This window comes from Macrotis lagotis, chromosome X (genome assembly GCF_037893015.1).
Source record: "Macrotis lagotis isolate mMagLag1 chromosome X, bilby.v1.9.chrom.fasta, whole genome shotgun sequence".
NCBI lineage: Eukaryota > Metazoa > Chordata > Mammalia > Peramelemorphia > Peramelidae > Macrotis > Macrotis lagotis.
In genome coordinates this window covers 271,663,925-271,686,577 of record NC_133666.1, presented here as the reverse complement: position 1 = coordinate 271,686,577, position 22,653 = coordinate 271,663,925, and the positions used below count along the sequence as shown (strand labels likewise).

Below are 22,653 nucleotides of genomic sequence, written 5' to 3'. Positions count from 1 at the left end.
TACCTAGGAATTCCTATTCCTTGGTTCAAAAAAGCAGCTTGACAAGAAGGGAGAAGGACAATAAGACAGAAGTTAATTTGAAAAAGACTTGGCAATTTTTATGGAAAAGAAACGATCTGAGTCAACAGTGTGACATGGTATTGTGGGGCATGCTTATTAAACTACGACTTCTGTGATTCATTTTAGCAATGTCTGGTTGGTGGTTTCTATGACCTTTTATTATATGTATAAAATATGTTTGCATCTTCAAACTTTGTAACTACAAGTGACATTTTCCCTTTGGGGAATAAATGCATCAATATTGCTTACTATAGAATAGATATGTGCATATGCACATTTATATATGATTATTCAGTAACGTCTGACCTTTTGTGACTCAAATGGATTTGTTCCACTTCTTTTGTAAAAGTTTTACATGACTACCCAACCAGTAAGTTCTCTGTCCCTCCTGAAGATACTGGAGCAATATGCCATTTCCTTCTCCAATGTATCTCCTTTTACAGATGAGGAAATGAAGTAAATAAAGGGTAAGTGATTTGCACAGGGTTGTCACACAGTTAGAAATTTCTGAGGATCAAATTTGAACTCAGATCTTCCTGACTGTATACGTTGGTCACCTAGCTGCCTATGAATATCTTTATCGATCCCTACAGATTACCTGTTATTGGATATCCTGAGACTAGCTCCCTATCTGCAAATGACACTTCAAAATATGTAGGCAACTAGTGGCACAGTGGATAGAGTGCCTGGAGTCAGAAAGATTCATCTTTGGGAGTTTAAATCTCGCCTCAGATACTTACTAGTTAGAGGAACCTGAGCAAGTCATTTAACCCTGTTTTCTTCATTTTCTCATCTATAAAATGAGTTGGAGAAGGAAATGTCAATCCTCTCTAATATCTTTGCCAAGAAAACTCTGAGTGGAATAAAGTCTGAGATTTCTTCAGTAGACTATTATAGATTGGAGATAGTTAACTATGTGCCCCTCCTCCCTTGACAAAGCAACTTCTGGGATATTGGTGAAGATTCAACTGTGACCCCATCTTATCTGTTGCAAGTCTAGATGACCATTCAGTCCCTGGGGCTGGTTTTGGTTTTGGCTTGAATTTTATGCTCTTTTCCCTAAATTAGCTTGCTGGTCTAGATTGTAAGACCACATTCCTCATTAAGGAGGGTGGGTCAGTGGCGGGCAGGAATCGAGTTAGGATAAATGTGATTCTTGGGCCTTTTGCTTTTGCCTCAATCTCTGTAATTGATTGTGGTTGGTTCCTTGAGAAACATATAAAGCTTTCTCTTCATACCTTGAGAGATCTCCGAAATTTATTTAAGTGGCAATTGTCCCACACAACTCCAATGAGATCATTAAGAGTGACACAACTGAAAGGACAGAATACAACAAAAACTTCAAAATTTCAGAGAACAACATTTTGTTAAAAATGAAAGAGGAAGAGAAAAACACAATGGGAACTATTAGCCTCAAAGAAGTTTCTAGTCACGGACAATAGATCTTATAATGTCCTTGAGTGGACAAAATGGCCTAATAACAAATGACAACAACAATCAAATAATGCTTTAAGTTTTGCAAAGATCTATACAAACATTAACTCATTTTATCCTCATGAAAATCTTGGAAGGTAAAGCTCTACTTTACAGATGAAGATACTGAAGGTTTGCCGAGGGTCATGTAGCTAACTGTTAATAAGTCAACATTTATTAAATGCCTCCTATGTACCAGGTTCCATTTTAAGCTATGGAAATACAAAAAAGGGCATAAAAATCCCTTCACTCTAAGAGTTTATAAACTGTCAAATTAAAACAAGATTTTCTTAGTTCCAGCTCCAACAATGCTTGTTGTGTCACTGAGGTACTCTTCAATATTTCTCCTAGGTTGTCACTCCATCTCCCAGGTCCTTCTTTTACAATCTTTAGTCATTGCCCTCAGTGCTACCAACTTCCATTCATGTTCCTTTGGCCTGACTATTTTCTTTTCCTTAGCTACACAATAAGAAAGGATGGGGGAGTGGGACAAATATAAGATATGATTTCAGTTACTCTCACCATCCTAGTTCCTCTCTTGCTCCAACTTTCCTAAAAAGTGATCCCTAGAACAAGACCATGTCCAACATGGGATCTGAAAGATCAGAATACTTATTATCTTTTCTCTCTTTTTAGATGTTATTTTCCTTTTGATAAGCTCACAGAAATTTTTGAGAACTTATTAGGGTCATTCACTGCAGCAAGGGGAATGAGGACTCTCTGAACTTGAGGGGTTTTAAAGTGAGGAGACCTGATCAGTTTCTTCTACTCATTTACTCCATTTGCCAACAAATACCTTTCCAAATGAGTAATTTTGCAGTAACCCATTGTCTAAACCCTAGACCTATATTTCCTCAAACAGATCATTAAATGATAGTCTACATAGCCAATCAAGGCCTCTGAAGGACTAGATATTTAAGTGAAATGCTTGAGGTCTTCAAATCTTTGTCCGAATTGGGGTGCAGCTGTCCAAGTGCTATAAATGGCTTCCCAGGTTTTTCTTTTTAACAGACAGAATATATCCCACCTACAAGATGTTTGAGACACTCTCTTCTTTTAAGGTTTCCAAGTGATTAGTATTATTTACTATCTCTGCTCTGGGATCTATGCCTGGAGTATAGTAATTGACTGAGTGAAATGAGACATTTGTAATATTTCTCAGTTTACATGTGATTTTAGGTGCCATGGGACTGCTTGGGTCCAGATGGATAGTTATGTATTGTTATTTATTGGGGGGAGGGAAGAAGGAAAAAATTATCTTTGCTGACTTGAGGAAGAAAACAAAGAAAGCAAGAAACAATGAACAGTTGTAGACATGAATCTTCCTGAGAGCTCTGCCACTTAAGTGCCTTGCCAGTGCCAGTCAAATGACCTTGGGTTATTTTTCTCAAATGAGGATCAAAGGCTTTATAGAGATGCTTGTGGCTTTTTTTCCCCTCTTAGAAGTCTACATAATAATGCTTGCTCAGATTTATAGGGGAGGGAGAATAACCTTCTAATACACAAAGAGCCTAAGAAGATGGGCAAAGAACTGGGTGAGTTAATTAATAGACACTAACTGTATAACCCTGGGAAGTCACTCAACCTCAGTTTTTGCCTTTTTCCTCTTTTGTAAAATGAACTTGAAAAAAGGAAATGGTAAACCACTCCAATACCTTTACTAAAAAATCCCAAATAGGTTATGAAGTATTGGTTGGTCAGGACTAAAATTACTGAACATCTATATAATGTGTGTGTGTGTGTGTGTGTGTGTGTTTGTGTGTGTGTGTGTGTGTGTGTGTGTGTGTGATATACATATAGATATATAGATATGTTATATCTACATATCTACATGTATAATGTTTTCCAAAGTTTCCTGGATTGAGAGAGATATAAGAGGAGAAGGAAATGCCCTAAACTTTAGTCAGTTTAAAAGCTTCCATGTGGATTAGCAGTGGAATAATGCCCTGGAACCACTGTAATTTCAAACTAATAGATAAAAGGAAGAAACAAAGAAAGGAAGGAAAGAAAAAAAAAGGATGGAAGGAAGGAAATCTTCCCTGTTCATCCATCTATAAGTCAAGAGTTTCTCTTCATGATTTCCAGGTAACTCTTTTCCAAGTATTCACATAAAGGCATGGGTGTGCTGAGAAATATTTAAGAGGGGGTAGGAATATATTCATCATACATTTTCTGGTTTAATCTGCATTATTAACATTTTTAAAAATCTAGACAACAAAATAGTAAATCAAGTCCTGATTTATAGCAGTTGCCAATTTCCAAGAGCCAAATGCTTATACTGGAAATTTAATAATCAGTCGATTTGGTTTCAGTTCACCCCAGTATAAAAGTGATTCTCAAGCTGGAAATAACTTTTCTGATATATTGAGTACACGAAGGTACACATCATACACACAGATGTCTAAAGCCACAGTTCAAGTACTCAGGTGGATGTCTGGTTTATCTCATCTAGCCAGAGTTTGGAGTAATCATAACATTTTGAGTATCTATCAGAGGCAACAAATTTTCTGGACCAGTAGTAATGCATAACTCTCTTAGGTTCATTTATTTGATTCTGCAGCAACATATCTTGTGCCTTAGAGCTTCCAATCTAACCTCATCTATGGTTGTTTCATTTCCCATCAACAGAGAAAGAAAACAGAACAAGTAAAGGGTCTAGTGTCCAAATTAAATCCCTCTGTATTGCCCTCAGGAATCCATAAAATCTTTAGTAAGGTTAATCATGTGAATGAATCAATGCAAAACTTTCCTTAGCTTCTATCCTATTAAAAAAAAACAAGATTCAGTATTATATCAGAGCTAGAATGCTGGAATCGCTGGTGCTTCTTAACTGTGTGACCACACACTAGACTTCTTCGAGCCTCAATGTCCTCATCTGCAAAACAAGAGTGATTCTTTTTTTTTTTAGGTTTTTTGCACGGCAGTGGAGTTAAAGTGACTTGCCCAAGGCCACACAGCTAGGTAATTATTAAGTGTCTGAGGTCAGATTTGAACTCAGGTTCTCCTGACTCCAGGGCTGGTGTTCTATCCACTGACACCTAGCCACTGCTCAAGAGTGATTCTTAAAGCCTATGTCAAGTATAATATAGTATATAAATCACTTTATAAAGTTTAATGTGCTATAAAAATGCCAGCAATTGTTTTTTAAATATCTTTCCTTTCTTTGGAAATTTCCAAATCCTCTGCTACAATGACTGAGAAAAAGAAAGTGTAAGAAAAACTACTTTGGTTCTGTATAGACCCAAGACATCCTTCACTGGACAAGCAACAAAAAGGTTGGTAACTTGAGTTTCTAAGTTCCTAACCCAAGTGTAATCCCTTAATTATTGTTCCCTAGTCTTCTGGTAATGGGGTTCACACTCTACACTCTTGAATGTGTCAGTTGAATTTCAGTACTCAAAGGGAGACTGTGAGGACTCAACTAAAGATGGTTTAAAGCACCTAATAATTATAAAATTTTATAGGAAGGCCTTTAGTATATTTCTATAGAAAGGTTAAGTACCCTGAGATTTAGAACAGATGCAGTTTCAATATACAAACCGGGGAAACGCATCTTAAACAAAAAAGCCCACACACATTCTTCTTCTAAGGAATTTGTTTTCCTTTCGTCTTTCCCCGTTGCCTTCCTCTTTTTTCCTTCCTTTCTCTAACATACTTTTCCTACTGTCCTGTTTTTCCTTTCTCCCCTTTTGTTTTCTTTTCTATAGAAAAACATATCTTGGCACCCCCCCCTCCTCTTTCATAACCACTACGTAAGTAAACTTATTAAAAACAAAGAAAATCATTCTTTGGGGAATCGGTGGTTAGGGCGAGAAGCCTCCATTTGGGGGAGACTAGAGGGGATTTGCATTATAGTTTACCCTCCACAGAGACAGTGGTAGGGGGAGAGTGGTCTTGACTTTGCCTCTGCGGAGGGTGAGTGCCTCTGCATCTTTGACAGCACGGACTGAGGAAGTGAGCCTCCCCTCTGGGGGGGAGACAGTGAGAGCACTGACTTCTAAAGAGGGTCCCACTGTGATTGCCCCGAAGAGAGCAACGAGGGTGAAGGCAGGCGGAGCTTGCTAGAGCACCCGCGCCACCCAGAAGTTTCAAGGAGAGTTCCCTAAACTTCCAGCTCTCACCAGCTTTCGGACGACCCCGGGGAGGTGGCACGAGGAGGGCAATCGCCTGTTGAAGGGGATGCAGATGTCCCTTTAAGGTTTTCCTCTCTCTCCGCGGACTTTAGCCTAAACACGGTCTGGAAGCTTGCTTTATTTGTACATGAGGACAGACTCTGGGAATCCGCCAGTTGCAATTTCAAAGAGCAAGAACGCAAAGGGAGGAGCGATGTGACAATTCATCTTGGATGTGAAAAGCGTGGAGAGGCTTTCGCGGAAAACACAGGAAATCAGCCCCCTGCCGCTGCTCCTCCGCTGCCGCTGTCCTGCTCCCAGAGCCGGAGGCAAGGCTCGGCCAGCGGCGCGTCCCGGCGGCGGAGACAGCGGACCCTGGGGAGCCCGCCTGCCCCTGCCGCCCGTGCCAGCCCGCCCATGGCCCGCCGGCGCTGCACCAGCCCAGGTGTCGCTGTCGCATGCTGGCTGCTTCCCGGTGAGAAATTCCATCTTTCCTCACGCATCGCCCCCCCACTCCACCCCTTCCCATTTGCTTAAGGGTTGAAGTGAAGAATAAGGGTGGGAGTCAAGAGGCTTCAGGTTTGGGAGCCAGCATGGGCAGGTTAGAAAGTATAAAAGGGGTATTTTGTGTTGGGTTTGACTAAGAATCTGTTCTGAACCCCCCCCCCCCCCCCCCGTGGGGATAGAGGATAAGGGAGGACTGTTTGGAATTGTAAACAGAAGGTGAAAATAGGGTTTTAAATTAAAGCCTTCTTGCGTTGGAAAATAACTTCGTGGCTCTAGGTTGGGTGTTCAGCGGTTGACTTTTGTTTGGGGGTGGAGGAGCTGCGCTGAGCTGGGAACTGAAGGTGGGCAGCGAGGCAATCTGCCAAATTCAAATCGCTATGCTCAGGTTGCTAGTGAATCGAAATACTGTATGTCCTTGTCATCGGGCTTTCAGGATCTTTGGCTTCAGGACTAGGGAAAGAGACATGCAGATTTTTTTTCCTGACTCTGAGGTGAGGTTTCCAGGTCAATCTGATGAGGGGAGGTTGTGTGGAAGGGGTGGAGGACACAGGAAAAGTTTGAAAGCAAGAAGGAATTGGTGAGCGTTTAACTCTGTTAACTCCAAAAAGAATTAGACAAACAAGTAATAAGTTATCTATAGAGTTTTTTAATTTTATTTTCACCAACATACCTCAGCAAGTGATATCAGTGGGAATCTACGCGTTGAAGTACCAGGAATATGGAAGAGTTTGGGGGGGGGGGGCTTTTAGAATTACTAACTAGAGTTACTAAAGGCTTACATATAATATTTTCTAAAATGTATCACTAATTTTTTCCAATTTGTTAGTATATAGTCAATTTTTAAATTTTGATTCAAACTGCTATTCTGGAAGCACATTTCTTTTTAGGACATTGCTAACTTTTTAAAAGAGACTATAGGTGAATTAGGTGAATGAAATTATTGACAAGCAGGTAACTTAGTTCTTTGTATAGAGGTTGAAAGGGAGAAGAAAAGGACTCTTATGGAACTATTGTGATGTGTGGGCCCTTCATCTTCCCACTTAATAGCTCACAGGCAGGCAGTTTCCAGTAATATAAACAGTGGTCACACAGGAACAGCATTGCAAGCCAGTGAGCTCTTTAATTTATCAGCTACTGTCATTACACATAGACACATATTTGGAAATACTTAGCTGGATCTGAGTTGCTCAAGACCAAGATAATTTTTTGCAACTGTCAAAGTCATTTCTTATCATTTTATAAAATGGCAGCCAAGGACCACCTCCATGAAAGGTAAATATGAAATTCAAAAGAAGAGAGTAAGTAGAAAGTTAATTTCCATAAAATAAAATAGCAAAGGACTATAATATATTCAAGATCAATTAATTCTATTTTCCCTATAATTTAGTTACCACTTGGTTGGAATGACCAATGAACCTAGACAGAGCAGAGATGGCAATAGAATAAGATAGGAAGTTATCGTTCTTATGGTCTTCATAAATATACATTTACACACATACATAAATGTACATTTATATATGACACTGTATATATATATTATATATATATGTGTGTGTATATATATATATATATATATATATATATATATATATATGGATATCTGGTAGCTAGATTAAAATAAGAACGACAGATCATAGCAGCACAGATTTAAATCTGAAAGAGTCCTCAGAAGGCATCTAGTCTAACCCCCTCATTTTATGGATGAGGAAATCTTTTCTCCATATTCAAACAAGGATCAAATTAAAAATGAAATTCCTTTTTTCTAATTCTTTCCTTAAGAAGTTTTTCAATGTTTAATTAAGGCTATATAAATTGCTATAACAAATTCACTAATAGCACACTATATTCTATGATAAGTCAAGATAAAAAAAGAAGTTTGGTCATCAACAGGTTCCCTAAATGAAGACACAATAGATATCAATTTGAATTCCCAAAGATTTAGTACATCTCATTCCTCAACTCATTTCTCCATTTCCTTCAACCCTTATACCCAATCATCATTAAATCTCTTTAATTCTTCCTCGGCAATATCTCTCTAATTAGTCTCTTCCTCTCCACAGCAATGAAAATTCCTCTAGTGTAGACTCTCAATTAACACCTATATTATTACAGTAACTTATTTCTCCCTCAAAATTCTAAATTTACTTCTAAACTATCCCATATGCTTTAGTCAGATAAATCTTCCCAAAACTTCACTCTCATCATAATAGGTCCTTACTCAAAAATCTAAAATAGCTCCCTATTGCCTATTAGATGAAGCTCAAATTCTTCATCACAATCTAGATCCTCTGTGATCTTATCTTGCACCTTATCTATACTACATTTCTCTCTTAGTATGTAAGAAGTTCAGAGAATTTGGAACCAGAAAAGATTTTAAAGATTCCTTACCCATAATTCTCTCATTTGAAAGAAGGTAAAACGCAAGCTAATGAACCCTTGTGCCAGTCAGGCTGATAAGCATATCAACTTCTCCCCCCATTCCACTTTTCTTTTATTAGGCATGTACTTGTTATTCTATTCACTTCCTTCCTGCCTTTTTACCTCTTCAGGTTGGCTTTCTTCAGGATCATTGGTTCTTATTCATCTCTCCTTATTATGAACTATCATAGTAATTATTTTAATACTTATAGTTTATTATATAGACTCTAAATACATTTGGTTTCTCACTTTGTAAATTATATCCTATCCCCTCAAAGACTGTCAACTCATTGAGATTAGGTGCTATGATTTATATTTCTTTTGTATTGTATTTGTGTCAAACTCAAATAAAAATTGGTCCCCTATGTGGTATATTGACTTAAAAAAAACACAAATTAACATTATCTGTACTGTATTGTATTTTTATTTATTTTATTAAACATTTTCAATTGCATTTTAATCTGGTTCGGGCAAGACTCTGATGTTTTGAGGGTCACTTATAGCCCTGGACCCTGAGCTTAGTATGAAATAATAAAAGACTCAAGGAATCAGCTGGTGTTGAAAGAAAGGAGAATGATTAAATCTTACTGGAGATGTTTGTTGTTCTGGCACAGTGGATAGAGGATTAAACTTTCGCTAATTACCTCCTAAAAAGTCTTGGAAAAGCCACCTACCTTCTTGAGCTTAGGTTTCAATATCTATAAAATGAAGGGTTTCATTAAGTCCTGCAAAGTAAATCTATTGTGACTTCCTTCAAAGATTCATAGCTTTAGAGCTGGATGGTCTGTTGGAAATCAGCAAAGAAGTTCTAGATTCATTAGCTATGATCTTATCACCTGACTTTTGCAATTATCATCTGACTTTTGCAATATTCTCAGCAGCCTAATCTAGTCGTAATCATTTTGTTGCTCAAAAAGTGCTTTCTTATGTTCCATACAACTACTTTACACTTTAAGGCATGCTTCCCATGAAGAGCTCTAGTATTATGGTTAGATAATCTACTTTAGTCATTTCATGAACAGTGAAGAATTATTTGAATGGTCTATTATATCTCTGCCTAGTACTGTCAAATATAAAGGGGACCATTTGGCTTTTAAAAATGCAAATATAGTTTTAGCATTAAGTCATTCTATATATAGCTCACAAATATGTCTTAGGAAACACTTTGAGTAAGCTTTTCTACACAAAAGATTTCCTGTTAGAAATGAAGGTTTTCAGGAATAAACTGACAGGTAGTCAAGCTACTTACTCAAAATGATAGAGGAGCTATTAGCAAGGAAGAAAAAATTGTAAATGTTTTAATGTCTTTATTCAAAAAATGATTATTAATGGAGTATTGTTAACTTGAGGAATGGAGAGTAACATATCTTTATACTGAGGTCTCTTTATCCCAAGACTTTTATCAGTAACTCTGGTAAAGACAAAAACAGCAACCTTAGCAAATCTGTTGATAATATAAAGATGAGATGATTTTCTAATAATTTATTTGATACAACTAAAAATGAAAAAATCATTACAGTTTGGAAAGGACTTAAAACAAAAAACTATAAAATTTAGGAGAAATAAATATGAACTTGGTTCAAAAATATTGTGTTGAAGTACAGGGTATGGATGAATGGCTAGAAAGTAGGTTATTTCCAACTCACTAAGACCCTTTTGGGTTTGTTTGGGTTTTTTTGGCCAAGATACTAGAGTGATTTGCCACTTCCTTCTCCAGCTCATTTTACAGATAAACAAACTGAGGCAAACAGGGTTAAGTGACTTGCTCAGAGTCACATACTTGGTAAGTATCTGAAGATAGATTTGAACTTAGGTCCTCCTGACTCCAGGGCAGGTGTTCTATCCACTTTTACATCAGAAGTCCTAAGTTTGGACACCATCTTTTAGGAGATCCATTGATAAACTAAAGCAAGTCTAGAGAAAGATAATCAGAATGGTTAAATGATCCAAAATTTTGCAAGAATCGGTGGAATAAACAAACACACACACATACACACATATGAATATGTGTATACATATATTATGCATGTGTACACACATATATTTTCTATATTATATGCATGTATATATATACATATATACATTTACAGATATTTGAAAGGTTGTCTAGAAGAGGGATTACATTTATTTGATTCTAAAGTGGAAGATACAAGGGACAAATTTCAGTTTTATGTGATGTTTTCAAAAATGGAATGGGCTATCTCTTGAAATAATTAATTCCTTTTTATTGAACATGTTCAGGGATAGACTGAATATCAACTGAGATTTTATGGAAGGGTTATTAATTCACGTTTGGTTTAAATGACCTCCAAATTCATTTCCTAAGATCTTCACTCTAAGATCCTATGATTCTGTGAAATTTAATTGCTTCAAATACTTAAGAAGCAATTAGAAAGGTCTCAAAATAGGTGATATATTCACAAAACTTCCAGTGCAGAGGCAAAAAATAATAGAGACAGATTAATTTTAACTTTGTTTCCTGCCTACCAATGTTACAAATAAAGCTCGTTCTGTAACTCACACTCTCATGAAAGCTCATCATTGTACATCTCTCTTGCCTCTTCAATGATTTCTTTCCAGTAGGTCTAATCTTTAGATCCTCCCTCCTCCCTTCTCCTATTTGTCTTTTTTTGCCATCAATAATTCTGTTTTTAGGTTTACAACTTTTCATGCAGTAATGTGATTTTATGAAATAATGTCAAAGTTATAAAATGGCCAGTAGATTGATGTTGAATTCTTGTCAAAATCAAAATGGTATTATTTCCTTGTGAAGAAATTGAATTTTAACTATATTTTAGAAATCAGCACCACAGTTCTAAGAGAGGAGTAGATTGTTTATTAATTATAATGTATGCCTAGGAAAACTGTAGTCACTGTCAAAGAAAGTTCAGTAGGGAATTAAGAAATGTCAATGAATTTAACTGGTTGGTCACAGTTCCTGGAATAGTTCAGAGAAACTTAGGAGTTCTTCATTTCTAATTACATCCTCAAAAAGTTGGTCATCTAAAATAACTTGTTATCATTGTGCCATAATTCTTTATATTTAAAATCTATTATCAGTACAATTGTGATGCTGATAACCTGGGATACCAAGGTGGGAATTATTCCTCTCCTCTCTCATAGATTCCCAGAGACAATTTTAACTGACTCAAGAAGATAATTGCTTCTTTTACTAGAAGCCCATCCAAAACCTAACCATTTCTTTTAAAAACTGCACATGAGGGGCGGCTAGGTGGCGCAGTTGATAGAACACCAGCCCTGGAGTCAAGAGTACCTGAGTTCAAATCCCATCTCAGACAATTAATAATTACCTAGCTGTGTGGCCTTGGGCAAGCCACTTAACCTCATTTGCCTTGCAAAAACCTAAAAACAATGCACATGAAATTATGTGGAAAAGATTCATGGGATGATGAATGTCATGGAAGATGATATTTATATAAAACTTTAGTATAGCCTGGCAACATACTAGGTTGCAACTGTCCACTAAGGCTATTTATGTATTAATTAAATAAATTATCATCCAATTTGGTTTATCTTTCTCATGAATTTGTTGAGAGTCTAAACCAGAATTTTTGTTTTTTTAGCAGGCAATGGGGAACTATGAATGGTTTGTGAGGATCAGAACCATAAACTGGGAATCAGTATAAAATATAAGCAGATCTTGTTTCTCTTTTGAAGTTGATCTTCTAGTCTTTTGGTGCTCACATGCAGGAATTACATGCTCCCAATTTATACAATATGCTGGCATTTATTTAGATTTATTATTGCCAGGCACTTTGCTAAGAGTTTTACAAATTTTATCTCATTTAATCCTTACAACAACCATGAAAGGTAGGTGTTATTATTCTCTCTATTTTATAGCTGAGATGGAGGCAATCAGAAATTAAGTCTCTTGCCCAAGATCACAGAGCTATTAAGGTATCTGGAAATTAATTTGAACTCAGGGCTTTTAAACTCCAGGACCAACCAGGATGCTATTCACTGAACCCTATATTTCCAATTCAGAAACCTTGTGCCACAGCTGGTGCAACAGATATAATGATGGGCAAGTAGCTGGTAAGACTTAAGTTCAAATCCAATCTCAGACATTTTACTAGCTGATGCAATCCCAGGCAAGTAACTTAACCTTGGCCTGTTCCTTTCTCTGTAAAACAGGAATAATTATAACACCCTCCGCTCAGGATTGTGGTGAGGAAAACTACACAATATTTGTAAAAAGCTGTGCAATTTTTAATGTGCTATATTAATACCAGATATCATTATTTCAAAACAATATTTGTCATCTATTCCTTAATAAAATGTTGATTGTTTCTCATTCAACTATCCTTAAAAAGAGACCTCCAAATAACTCTGAGGGGAAGATAGATGACACAGTCGATAGAGGGAAGGATCACAAGGAAGACTCATTTTTCTAAGTTCGAATCTGATATTAGATGTGGGACATGGGGAATAGTCACCTAAAGCTATTTTCCTCACCTGAAAAACGAGCTGGAGAAGGAAATGACAAAAGACTCTAGTATTTTTGCAAAGAAAACCCCAAATGAGTTTACAAAGAGTCAGACATGATGGAACAACAAAAAATAATGATAAGAACAAATATTTATATAGTGCCTACTATGTCATAGGCATTGTTCTAAGTACCTTACAGGTATTATCTCATTTGATCCTCACAACAATCCTGCCAGGTAGGTACTGTTATCATGCCCATTTATAGGTGAGGAAGCTGAGGAACAAAGAGGTTAAACGACTTTTCCAAAGTCTCAAATAGTGTCTAAGACTGAATTTGAATTCAGATCTTTCTGACTCCAGGACATTCTACCCATAGTGTCACCTTACTGACCCTCTAAAATAGTGATTTTAAGATTTATCCATTCTTTTTTGTTTTAATACCAAACTATATTGTGATATTCTAATGTTTTGGTGTCCATGATAGACAAACATGTCTCTCTTGAATTCAAAGAAATTAATGTCCATTTGTATGCATAAAACCTCCTACAATATCCTTACATCAGAACAGATTGACCTCTAGAGAATAAGCAGAGTAGTAGATGGAGTATGACACTTGAATTTGGAAAAACCTGAGTTAGAATCATGTCTCAGACACCATGGATTTGATGATTTGATGACCTCCAAAATCCATTCCACCTCTAACTCTCTGATTCTATGATCATATGAACTTATTAGCTGTATGACCCTAGACAAGTCATTTAAGCTCACTCTCACTCTCAGTCTCAGTCCCCTTCCCCTTTTTTTTTAAGTTTTTGCAAGGCAAACGGGGTTAAGTGGCTTTCTCAAGGCCACACAGCTAGGTAATTATTAAGTGTCTGAGGGTGAATTTGAACTCAGGTACTCCTGACTCCAGGACCAGTGCTCTATCCACTGCTCCACCTAGCCGCCCTTCTCTTATAATGAGAGGTTTAGACTCAATGGTTTCTAAGATCCCTTCCAGCTTTTAAGCCATCATTCTATGACTACTAAACAAAAGTGCTACACTCGACATACCCAATGAAATCTAAAAAAGGGCAACGGAGAGAGAAACCAGGGAACAAATTAGCTGTCAGATTCCTTCCTTTAATCAGCTACACCAGTGGTAACTTTTCCAAAGGGGAATAACTATGATCATTTCAAAGTGACCAATTTGGCAAGTTGCCATAGCTTCTTCAGAATTCTGACTCCCTGCCAAGAACAAATACATATATAAACTTGATATTTGTAGAGGGTTTTATATGTTTACAAAGCACTTTGACATATAATAATTCCCTTAATACTTCACAACAGTCCCATGAAGCAGGCATTAAAGTTCTTATAAATACCCATGTTTATACAAGAGAAACTGAGGCACAGTTGCTTAAAGTTAGAAGCTAGTAATTGGCAGGCCCAAGATTAGATTAGTCTAGTGCTTAATCCTTAAATTGGTTATCAAGGCATTTGAGAACTGAAAAGAATTTTAGAGGTTATCTAATCTAACCTATTTATTTTTTCTCTTTTAATCATATTTTATTGTAGCTCTTGTCTTTATTTAGCCTCTTATTTCATGATATTTCTCTTGCCTACCCCTCACTCAACCTTGAAAGAAGCATTAAAAAAATAAAGATTGGGGGCGGCTAGGTGGCACAGTGGATAGAGCACTGGCCCTGGAGTCAGGAATACCTGAGTTCAAATCCGGCCTCAGACACTTAATAATTACCTAGCTCTGTGGCCTTGGACAAGCCATTTAATCCTGTTTGCCTTGCAAAAACCTAAAAAAATAAAATAAAAAAATAAAGATTAAATACAGCAATTCCACAAAAACCAATCAAAATATCAACTATCTGACATCAGAGGCAGAATTCAACAACCAAAGTCTCCAATTCCTACAAAAAGGGAAGATAGTGTGTTTTCTCAATTCTTCTCAGTGCCAAATTTGGTCATTTTAATTAATTAATCAACCTTTCAACAAATATTTATTAAAACACTGTACTAGGAGCTCAGCATATTTTTTAATGAAAAAATTAGCTTTATGCAGAAGGAGCAGATATTCAATTGGAGGAAATAACATACATACATACATATACATATATATGTATATATAAAATACAAAATGATTACAAGGTAGCTAAGCATAAGTAATAAGTAAAGAAGGGTTTCAGTATTTGGTACGATCAGAAACAACTTTGTATAGAAAGTGACTGAGTTGTATACTGAAAGAAGAGAGGAATTCTGAGGTAGAGGTGAAAAGGGAATTTATTCCAGGCATAGGAGATGCCAGAGATGGGAGATGAAGGACCATGTGGGAAATATAAAGAAAGGGCCACTTTGTCTAAACCCTATAAAGTGGAAAAGGGAGTAATGTATAATGAGGTTAGAAGGATATGTTTGGAAAAAGCTTTTTTGTTTGTTTTTAAAGTATATAGCTTTTAAAAAAACCTGTGGAGGAGATTATATTTTACCTAAGAGGAAATAGAGAGACACTAGTGTCTATTGAATAGGAGAATGATATGGTCATATTTAGGACAGATAATTTACACAGCAATAGTATGAATTTTTTGTTCTTTCCATTTACATATCAAACTCCTTATTCTAGTATAGTATCTGATGAGGTGGAACTAGGACTCTGGGCTTCCTAACTTCTAGTCCATTGTTTTTTTTCCAACATAAATGTCAGTTTTGAATATTATGTAATGGAAATTCATAGTGATGACATCACTAAACTTTTTATAACCAGTACTCATGAGGATAAAATTTCAAAATAAGATCAATTTTAGAAATTGTGACAGATATCATTAAAATTAATGGCAAGGAAAAAAGGACTTAGTTGACAAAAGACTAATGAGTCAAAATTCAATTTAAATTTAAGCAACAAAATTGAGACCTGGTGTTTCTTGAATTCTTTATTTTAAGGAAGTACAAAAATGCATCTATAATAATGAGCTATTTTAAAAGCAATAAACTCAGTTTAACAAGTTCCATAGTTAATATTGTTAATATTATCAATAGGTTCATTAACAAAGTCTATAAATGGTAATGTACATAACTTGGACACATTTTTCACCAGAATAACAATTCAAGAATTCAGCTAATTAATTTCAAGATAGTAACTTGACATGGATTTTCTTATGTTATTTGTAGTCAATGTTCATCAATAGTAAATTAGACTCTTAGAAAGACTATGCCTAAAATTGTAGTTATTTGTGATCAAAGAATATTTCTAGGAGAGACTTGTTTGAGATGATCAACTGTTGAAGCAATTAATCTAAAAAGACAGTTCAATGGGTATACAATGAACTGATTTTTTTTAATTTACTTTATTTTTAATTTTACAATTTTCCCCCCCTAATCTCACTTCCCTCCCCCCCCACAGAAGGCAGTCTGTTAGTGTTTACATTTTTCCATGGTATACATTGGTCTAAGTTAAATGTGATGAGAGAGAAATCATATCCTTAAGGGAAAAAATACATAATAACAATACTATTTTTTTAAATTAAAGATAATAGTCTTTGGTCTTTGTTCAAACACCATGGTTCTTTACCTGGATACAGATGGTATTCTCCATTGCAGATATCACAAAATTGTACCTGATTGTTGCACTGATGGAATGAGCAAGTCCATTAAGGTTGATCATCAACCCCATGTTGCTGTTAGGGTGTACAATGTTCTTCTGGTTCTCTTCATTTCACTCAACATCAGTTCATACAAATCTTTCTAGGCTTCCCCGAATTCCCATCCCTCCTGGTTTCTAATAGAACAATAGTTGAACTGATCTTTTTAAAAGATCAAAGAGATATAGAATACATGTGTGCTTTTACATGTTATATTTAATAAATTGTATATTTTTCTAAAGCAACATTTTAGATTATACTCTTTAGTTGGAAGGAGAGTTAACAGGAAAAGAAGAATGAGAAGGGAGTTATAAAATTAATGGTACTATTGGCAGAGGCATTAGCTTTTCAAATTCTCCAAATATACTAATATTCACCAGGAAAATATTTGATCTTCTGGATCACTAGCTAAAGAATATATCTCTAAACAGATTACAACAATCTACAATGGAATAAACTGTTTTCATGCTCCTCACTTGTCCTCTATCTCAGGTAGGATAAAACTTTATTGGTAAATTTCCTAAACCCTGAGACCACCAGGGCCTAAAAGCATTAGGTTTGGCAAGTGAAGAGAGTGAGAATGAATATCTGAAAGCAAATCTGGTGTGACTATTAGACCTTGCATTGGTTCAAAGTCAATTTTAAATATAAATACTCAAAATTGCCAATGACATAACTTCCTGATGAAAGAGAGGATGTCCAATCTAGCTTCATATAGTGTGGTGCAAAAGTATATCTTTATTGTAAATCAATCCAAAAACATTTACATATAGTACATAATACCTTCACTAAGATAAAATTCTGGCTAGGTTATATATATGCACATGTAGGCATACATAAAATATGTCTATATGTGACAAATATATACATATAAATGAATACAAAATAAAGTTATACAATAGATACAAACTAAACACTATGTAATTTTGGTAGGGGAGGGTAGTGATGGGTGATGGGAAGAGTCGGTAAAAATAGAAGTGCGCTTGAGGTGAGTACTGAAGGAAACCTGAGATTTTAAGAACTAGAGATGAGAAGGAGGAACATTCTAGAAATAATGAACATCTAAGGCAAAATCACAATCATAAGGTAAATAAAATAAAAAATATTAAAAATGGAAGTGTAGTTGAAAATGGAGCATATAAAGGTTAGTAATGTAAAATAAGGCTGGAAAAAGTAGGATGAGATTAGGTTCTGAAGAGCTTTATTTTTTTAACTTATTTTTTCTGACCTTAAGAAATAAAGTAAGCATTTCCATTTTAAAAAAGTGAAATAGAAAAACAAAGGACTGCATCTGAAATTACAGATCAACTATGTACATCTTGCTAATCCTTTCAAATATAGAACACATTTATATAACTTTCTTTATCCCAACCCCAAACTTTGAGATGGCCACCCTTAGACATGGGTATCTCTAGTTATCTGTTCCAGGAGGATGCTGTTGGTAATATATAGGAATAGTTACAATTTATATGGGTCTTCTTTATATCCTGCTACTTTACTGAAATTATTTCCATTAACTGCTTAGACGTGTCAAGTATTTTCCAAGTATATCATCATATCATTTACAAAAAGAGATGGTTTTTATTACTCATTCCTTATCCTGATTTCTTCTGTTTTTTTCTCATTGCTATTGCTATAATTTCCAATACAATATCGAATAATATCGGTGACGGGGGCGGGGCATCCTTGTTTCACACCTGATCTTACTTGGAAAGGTTCTACCTTATTCCCATTGCAAATAATGCTTGCTAATGATTTTAGGTGAATGTTTCTTATAAATTTAATGAAAAGTCTATATATGCCTTTACTTTCAGGGTTTTTTTTAATGTTATTTCATTTTATATTTTCAATTACATGTAAAGATAAATATTGATCTTTGTGTAAGCTTTTACATTTCTTCTTTCCCCCTTCCCCATGACAGCAAGTACTTTAATTTATGCATGTATGATCATGTTTAATATATTTCCATATTAGTTACAGTGTGACTTTTAAGTATTTTTAATAGAAATGTATGTTGTGCCTTAGGTAATGCTTTTTCTGCATTTATTGATATTATATAATTTATGTTACTTTTAGTATTGATATATTCAATTATGTTGATAGTTTTTCTTATATTAAACCATCCCTGCATTCCTGGTATGAATCTCACTTGTTGATAATGTATAATCTTTGTAATACATGTTTCTTTTAGCTAGTATTTAGGATTTTTTTCATCCATATTCATTAATGAAATTGTCTAAATTTTATTTTTCCTAGTTTAGTTGTCATTATTATCTTTGTTTCATAAAAGGAATATGGTAAGACCCCTTCTTTGCCTATTATCAAGAGTTTTAAATGTCAAAACGTGCATTTATCGTTAATCCTAGAAGTAATAAGGAATCAAAGGAATTTATTGAGAAAGGGAGTTATGTGTTCAGACTTGTGCTTTAAGAAAATTCTTTTGGCTACTATTCAAGCATATGGAACTTGAGGAAAGAAGACCAATTAGGAGGCTGTTGCAATAGTTAAGACAAGTGTGATGAGGCCTTGAGTGAGCAGACTAATGGAGTAGAGGCAACTTACATGAGAGATATGGAGATTAAAAAATAAAAACAAAACAATACTTAAGAATAAATGGAATACATGACTGTGAAAGAATGAGGAGTTACTGATGAAACAGGTTGCAAACCTTACTACTATGATAGTAGCACAGTAGGTAGAAATAGTAAAATTGGAAAGACAGTGAGTTTGGATGCATCAAGTCTGAGTGAGTTAGTTGCCTATCAAGAAACCAGTTCGAGGTTTTCTGTAGTAGCACAGCTCTATCCCTAATTATAAACTCAAGGTAATACTGAGATATGTGGGATGGGATGAGGGTATATAGAAGAGCCATGTGGTTGTATTTCATATTGTATTGCTTTAGGACTCAGGCAGGGAAAAGAGGTTGGTTTAGGAAGGAGGTGGAAAATGAATAGATAAGGAATACTTAAAAACTCTTGCTAAAAAATGTGTCTATTCCATGGTTATGAGGGACTGGCAAATGCAGAGAAAGCTTAGGGAGGCTGACTGTGGGAGTCACAATGACATACTTAGACATTTTATAACTGATTCTGCTCCTTTTCTCTATTAACAAAATGGATCTTATGTAAATGTTCCAAGCTTGAGACCTGAGTTACAACTACTTGGTTATTGTTCAGTCAGGTCTTACATTTCCTGATCCCATCTGGAGTTTTCTTGACAAAGATACTGAAGTGGTTTGCCATTTCCTTCTCCATCTCACTTTACAGATGAGGAAACTGAAGCAAGTAGGCTTAAATGACTTGCCCAGGGTCACACAGTTAGTACATGTGTGAGACCAGAATTGTACTCAGAGAAGATGAGTCTTTCTGACTCTAGGTCCAGTACCCTATCCACTATACTACCTAGCTGCTCCAGATTACAACACATTTACCATTTAGAAGCTTTTCTATGGGGGGGGGCGAATGGAAGGGAAATAAATCATAGCTAGAAAAGATTATTTTTATACCTTAGAAGAAATAACTTTAATCAGATATTAAGACTAACAGCTGCTTTAGGTTTGGGGGATTTTTTTTTTTTGAGTCATGGACTCCTTTGACCATTTGGTGAAACCTATGGCAGAGTAATGTATTTAAATTCACTAAATAAAATACATAGGAATACAAATACCAAGGAAATTAAGTATACTTGTAATACAGACAGCCCTGATCCCCTACCTGAAGGCCAGGTTTTTGCCATTTCATCCTTCCTTAGGGTTCTCTAGTATTCTTAAGAGGCAAAGGGTTCTCTGCCCTTGGTTCCAGCTCCCACTGATGAATGCATTGTCCCAAGTATAGAGTATGTTCTTTGATGCACAAATTAGCCAGTAACAAACATATTAGCTTTTACAAAGAAAGCCTTAACTTCAAAAGGTAGGATCACAAACATGTAAATTTACTCCCCCTTTTATGTGGGAGGCATAATCTTCCTTTTCTTTTTTTGAACCAACTCAGTCTCTGGAGAGGGAAAGGGATTAGGTTCGTGATTTAGCTCAATTCCTATAGATTCTATAGTCTAATCTCAGTTCTGAATCTAAAAGCACTCTGGGACTGGAGTCCCCATGCACCCTGGCTTCTTTGGGATTCCATGTCAAGTTAGCTGGCAGCACCAACCTACCTGCAATCCTGGCTCCATGTTTGCCATGGTTCAAAGTCCCTATAGGGAGCATCATTTATGAAGCTGACAAATAACACTGGACAAAAACAAGTACCCACAGGCCAATTTTCAGGGTAAAAGAAAGGGAAAGGGAAAGGGAGAAGGAAAGTCCTTCACTTCTCACCTATTCAGGTTAGTTTATTCATGTGGCAGATAAAAATTGCTTAACAGAAAAAGCAACCTGCTCAGTCTCACCTGTTTAAAGATGCAGATAACCATTCAGAGATTAACACCACAGTAGGGGAACCAGTGGGCGCCAGATTAAGCAAAGTGGGCATGCTCAAAGAGCTCCTCAACTAGACTTCCATATTAGACAAATCGGGCATGAGCCAACATACTCGGATTACAGACAAATATAATTATCAAAATATTTTTTAAAATAAATTTATAGATCCCAAGTTAAGAATCCTCAACTTACAGGAAAAGGTAGATAAAGAGATTATTTTTGGTGAAGCAAGGGAATTTGGACAGCTAAAATCATTGCTACTAACCTTAATTCAGAGACTACTCATACAATAAGCGTTTTTCCTAATGGAACAGGTAGTGTAAACAGGTAATCTGGGTAATTCAGGATCAGAAAGCAATCTTGGTTGAAAACTTTTTTCCTGATTTATATAATTGCTTCCCTTTTTTTTTTCTTTTTGCTTGATTTCAGCCAGTAACATTGGCTCCACACTCCTATGAAAGCTGCCTCCAAATTCAGCATTTTGCACAGGCTACTAATCTGCAAAAGTAAAGAGTGATAGTTTTTGATTCTGCAATTCTCAGGATTGGGTCAAGTAACTGCAAGGCATTCCACAAATGTTTGCTGGCTCTGGAATCAGGGCTTTTAACTATTAGCTGAAACTAGGTCATGCGAGGACAGTTAGAAAGATCAGAAAGACAACCTAGTTGGTTGAGCAGGCAAAGCTGGAATGCCATTTATCTTGGAAACCTCTGACACACAAACCCTACATATATACCCAGCTTAAACTGGCAATCTGCTGAGTATGCACATGGGAACCGAAGGAGAGGTAGAGTTTGTAGTGAGTGGTCTGCCAGAGTTATTAGCCATGCTTCTGATAGCAAGGACTTTTGTGTTTGATCTTTTCTATATAAGAGTTCTGCCCCTCTGCCAGTTTCTCCCTCCCTGTCTCTGGACAAGTTACTTAACCTCATTGGGTTCAATTCCTCATCTCTAAAAAGAAGTAAAGTTGAGGGAGGAGAGGGTAGAAAGGATGGACTCTGTAGTTAATTTTTAAAATCATCCACCCTTTAGACTAGAAATTCTCCCAGCCCCCCCCTTTTTTTTGTATTGGGCAGCACACTAGTAAATATTTAGCACCCAACTCTCTGAGGGAAAAATACAACACCCTTTAAAGTTTAACCTGAATTATTAACATTTTATCATGTTAATTTAACACTAACATTTTGACATTCCATCACTTTCTTCAGTCTAGACAGTCAACCAAACAATAAATCATGCCCTCATTTGTAGTATGCCAACTTCTGAGGTGTAAATGCTTGGAGTGAAAAATTTAAAAGCATCTTGGCTGCCTCCAGCAAGCCCCTGCTTGTACCCCTTTGGCAGTCTGGTGAAGTCAACCCAGAATAATGTTTGTAAATAAGATTTGTAGCTTTACAAAGGAAATCAATAATCAATCAGTAAACACAAAACTTTACTGGGGGGGGTGTTATGTGTGTGTATAAATATACACACATATAAATACATATAATATGTTATATATCTTTTTCCATTTTGCAGATGAGAAAACTGAGGCAGGGGTTAAGGTCACAAATATCTGAGGCCACATTTAAACTCAGATATCTTCCAG

The 22,653-nt window shown here is 36.0% G+C and overlaps 1 protein-coding gene across 1 annotated transcript in view; it reads left to right on the top strand.

The window, feature by feature from the left end:
- Window positions 1-5,981: 5,981 nt before the first annotated feature.
- The window catches only part of ITGA1 (integrin subunit alpha 1), a 191,129-nt gene continuing 174,457 nt past the window's right edge, over window positions 5,982-22,653 (top strand). The window contains exon 1 of the mRNA XM_074208716.1: window positions 5,982-6,120. Within this exon, the coding sequence (XP_074064817.1) occupies window positions 6,063-6,120 (58 nt within the window). The 5' untranslated portion in view covers window positions 5,982-6,062. The remainder of the gene's footprint in view (window positions 6,121-22,653) is intronic.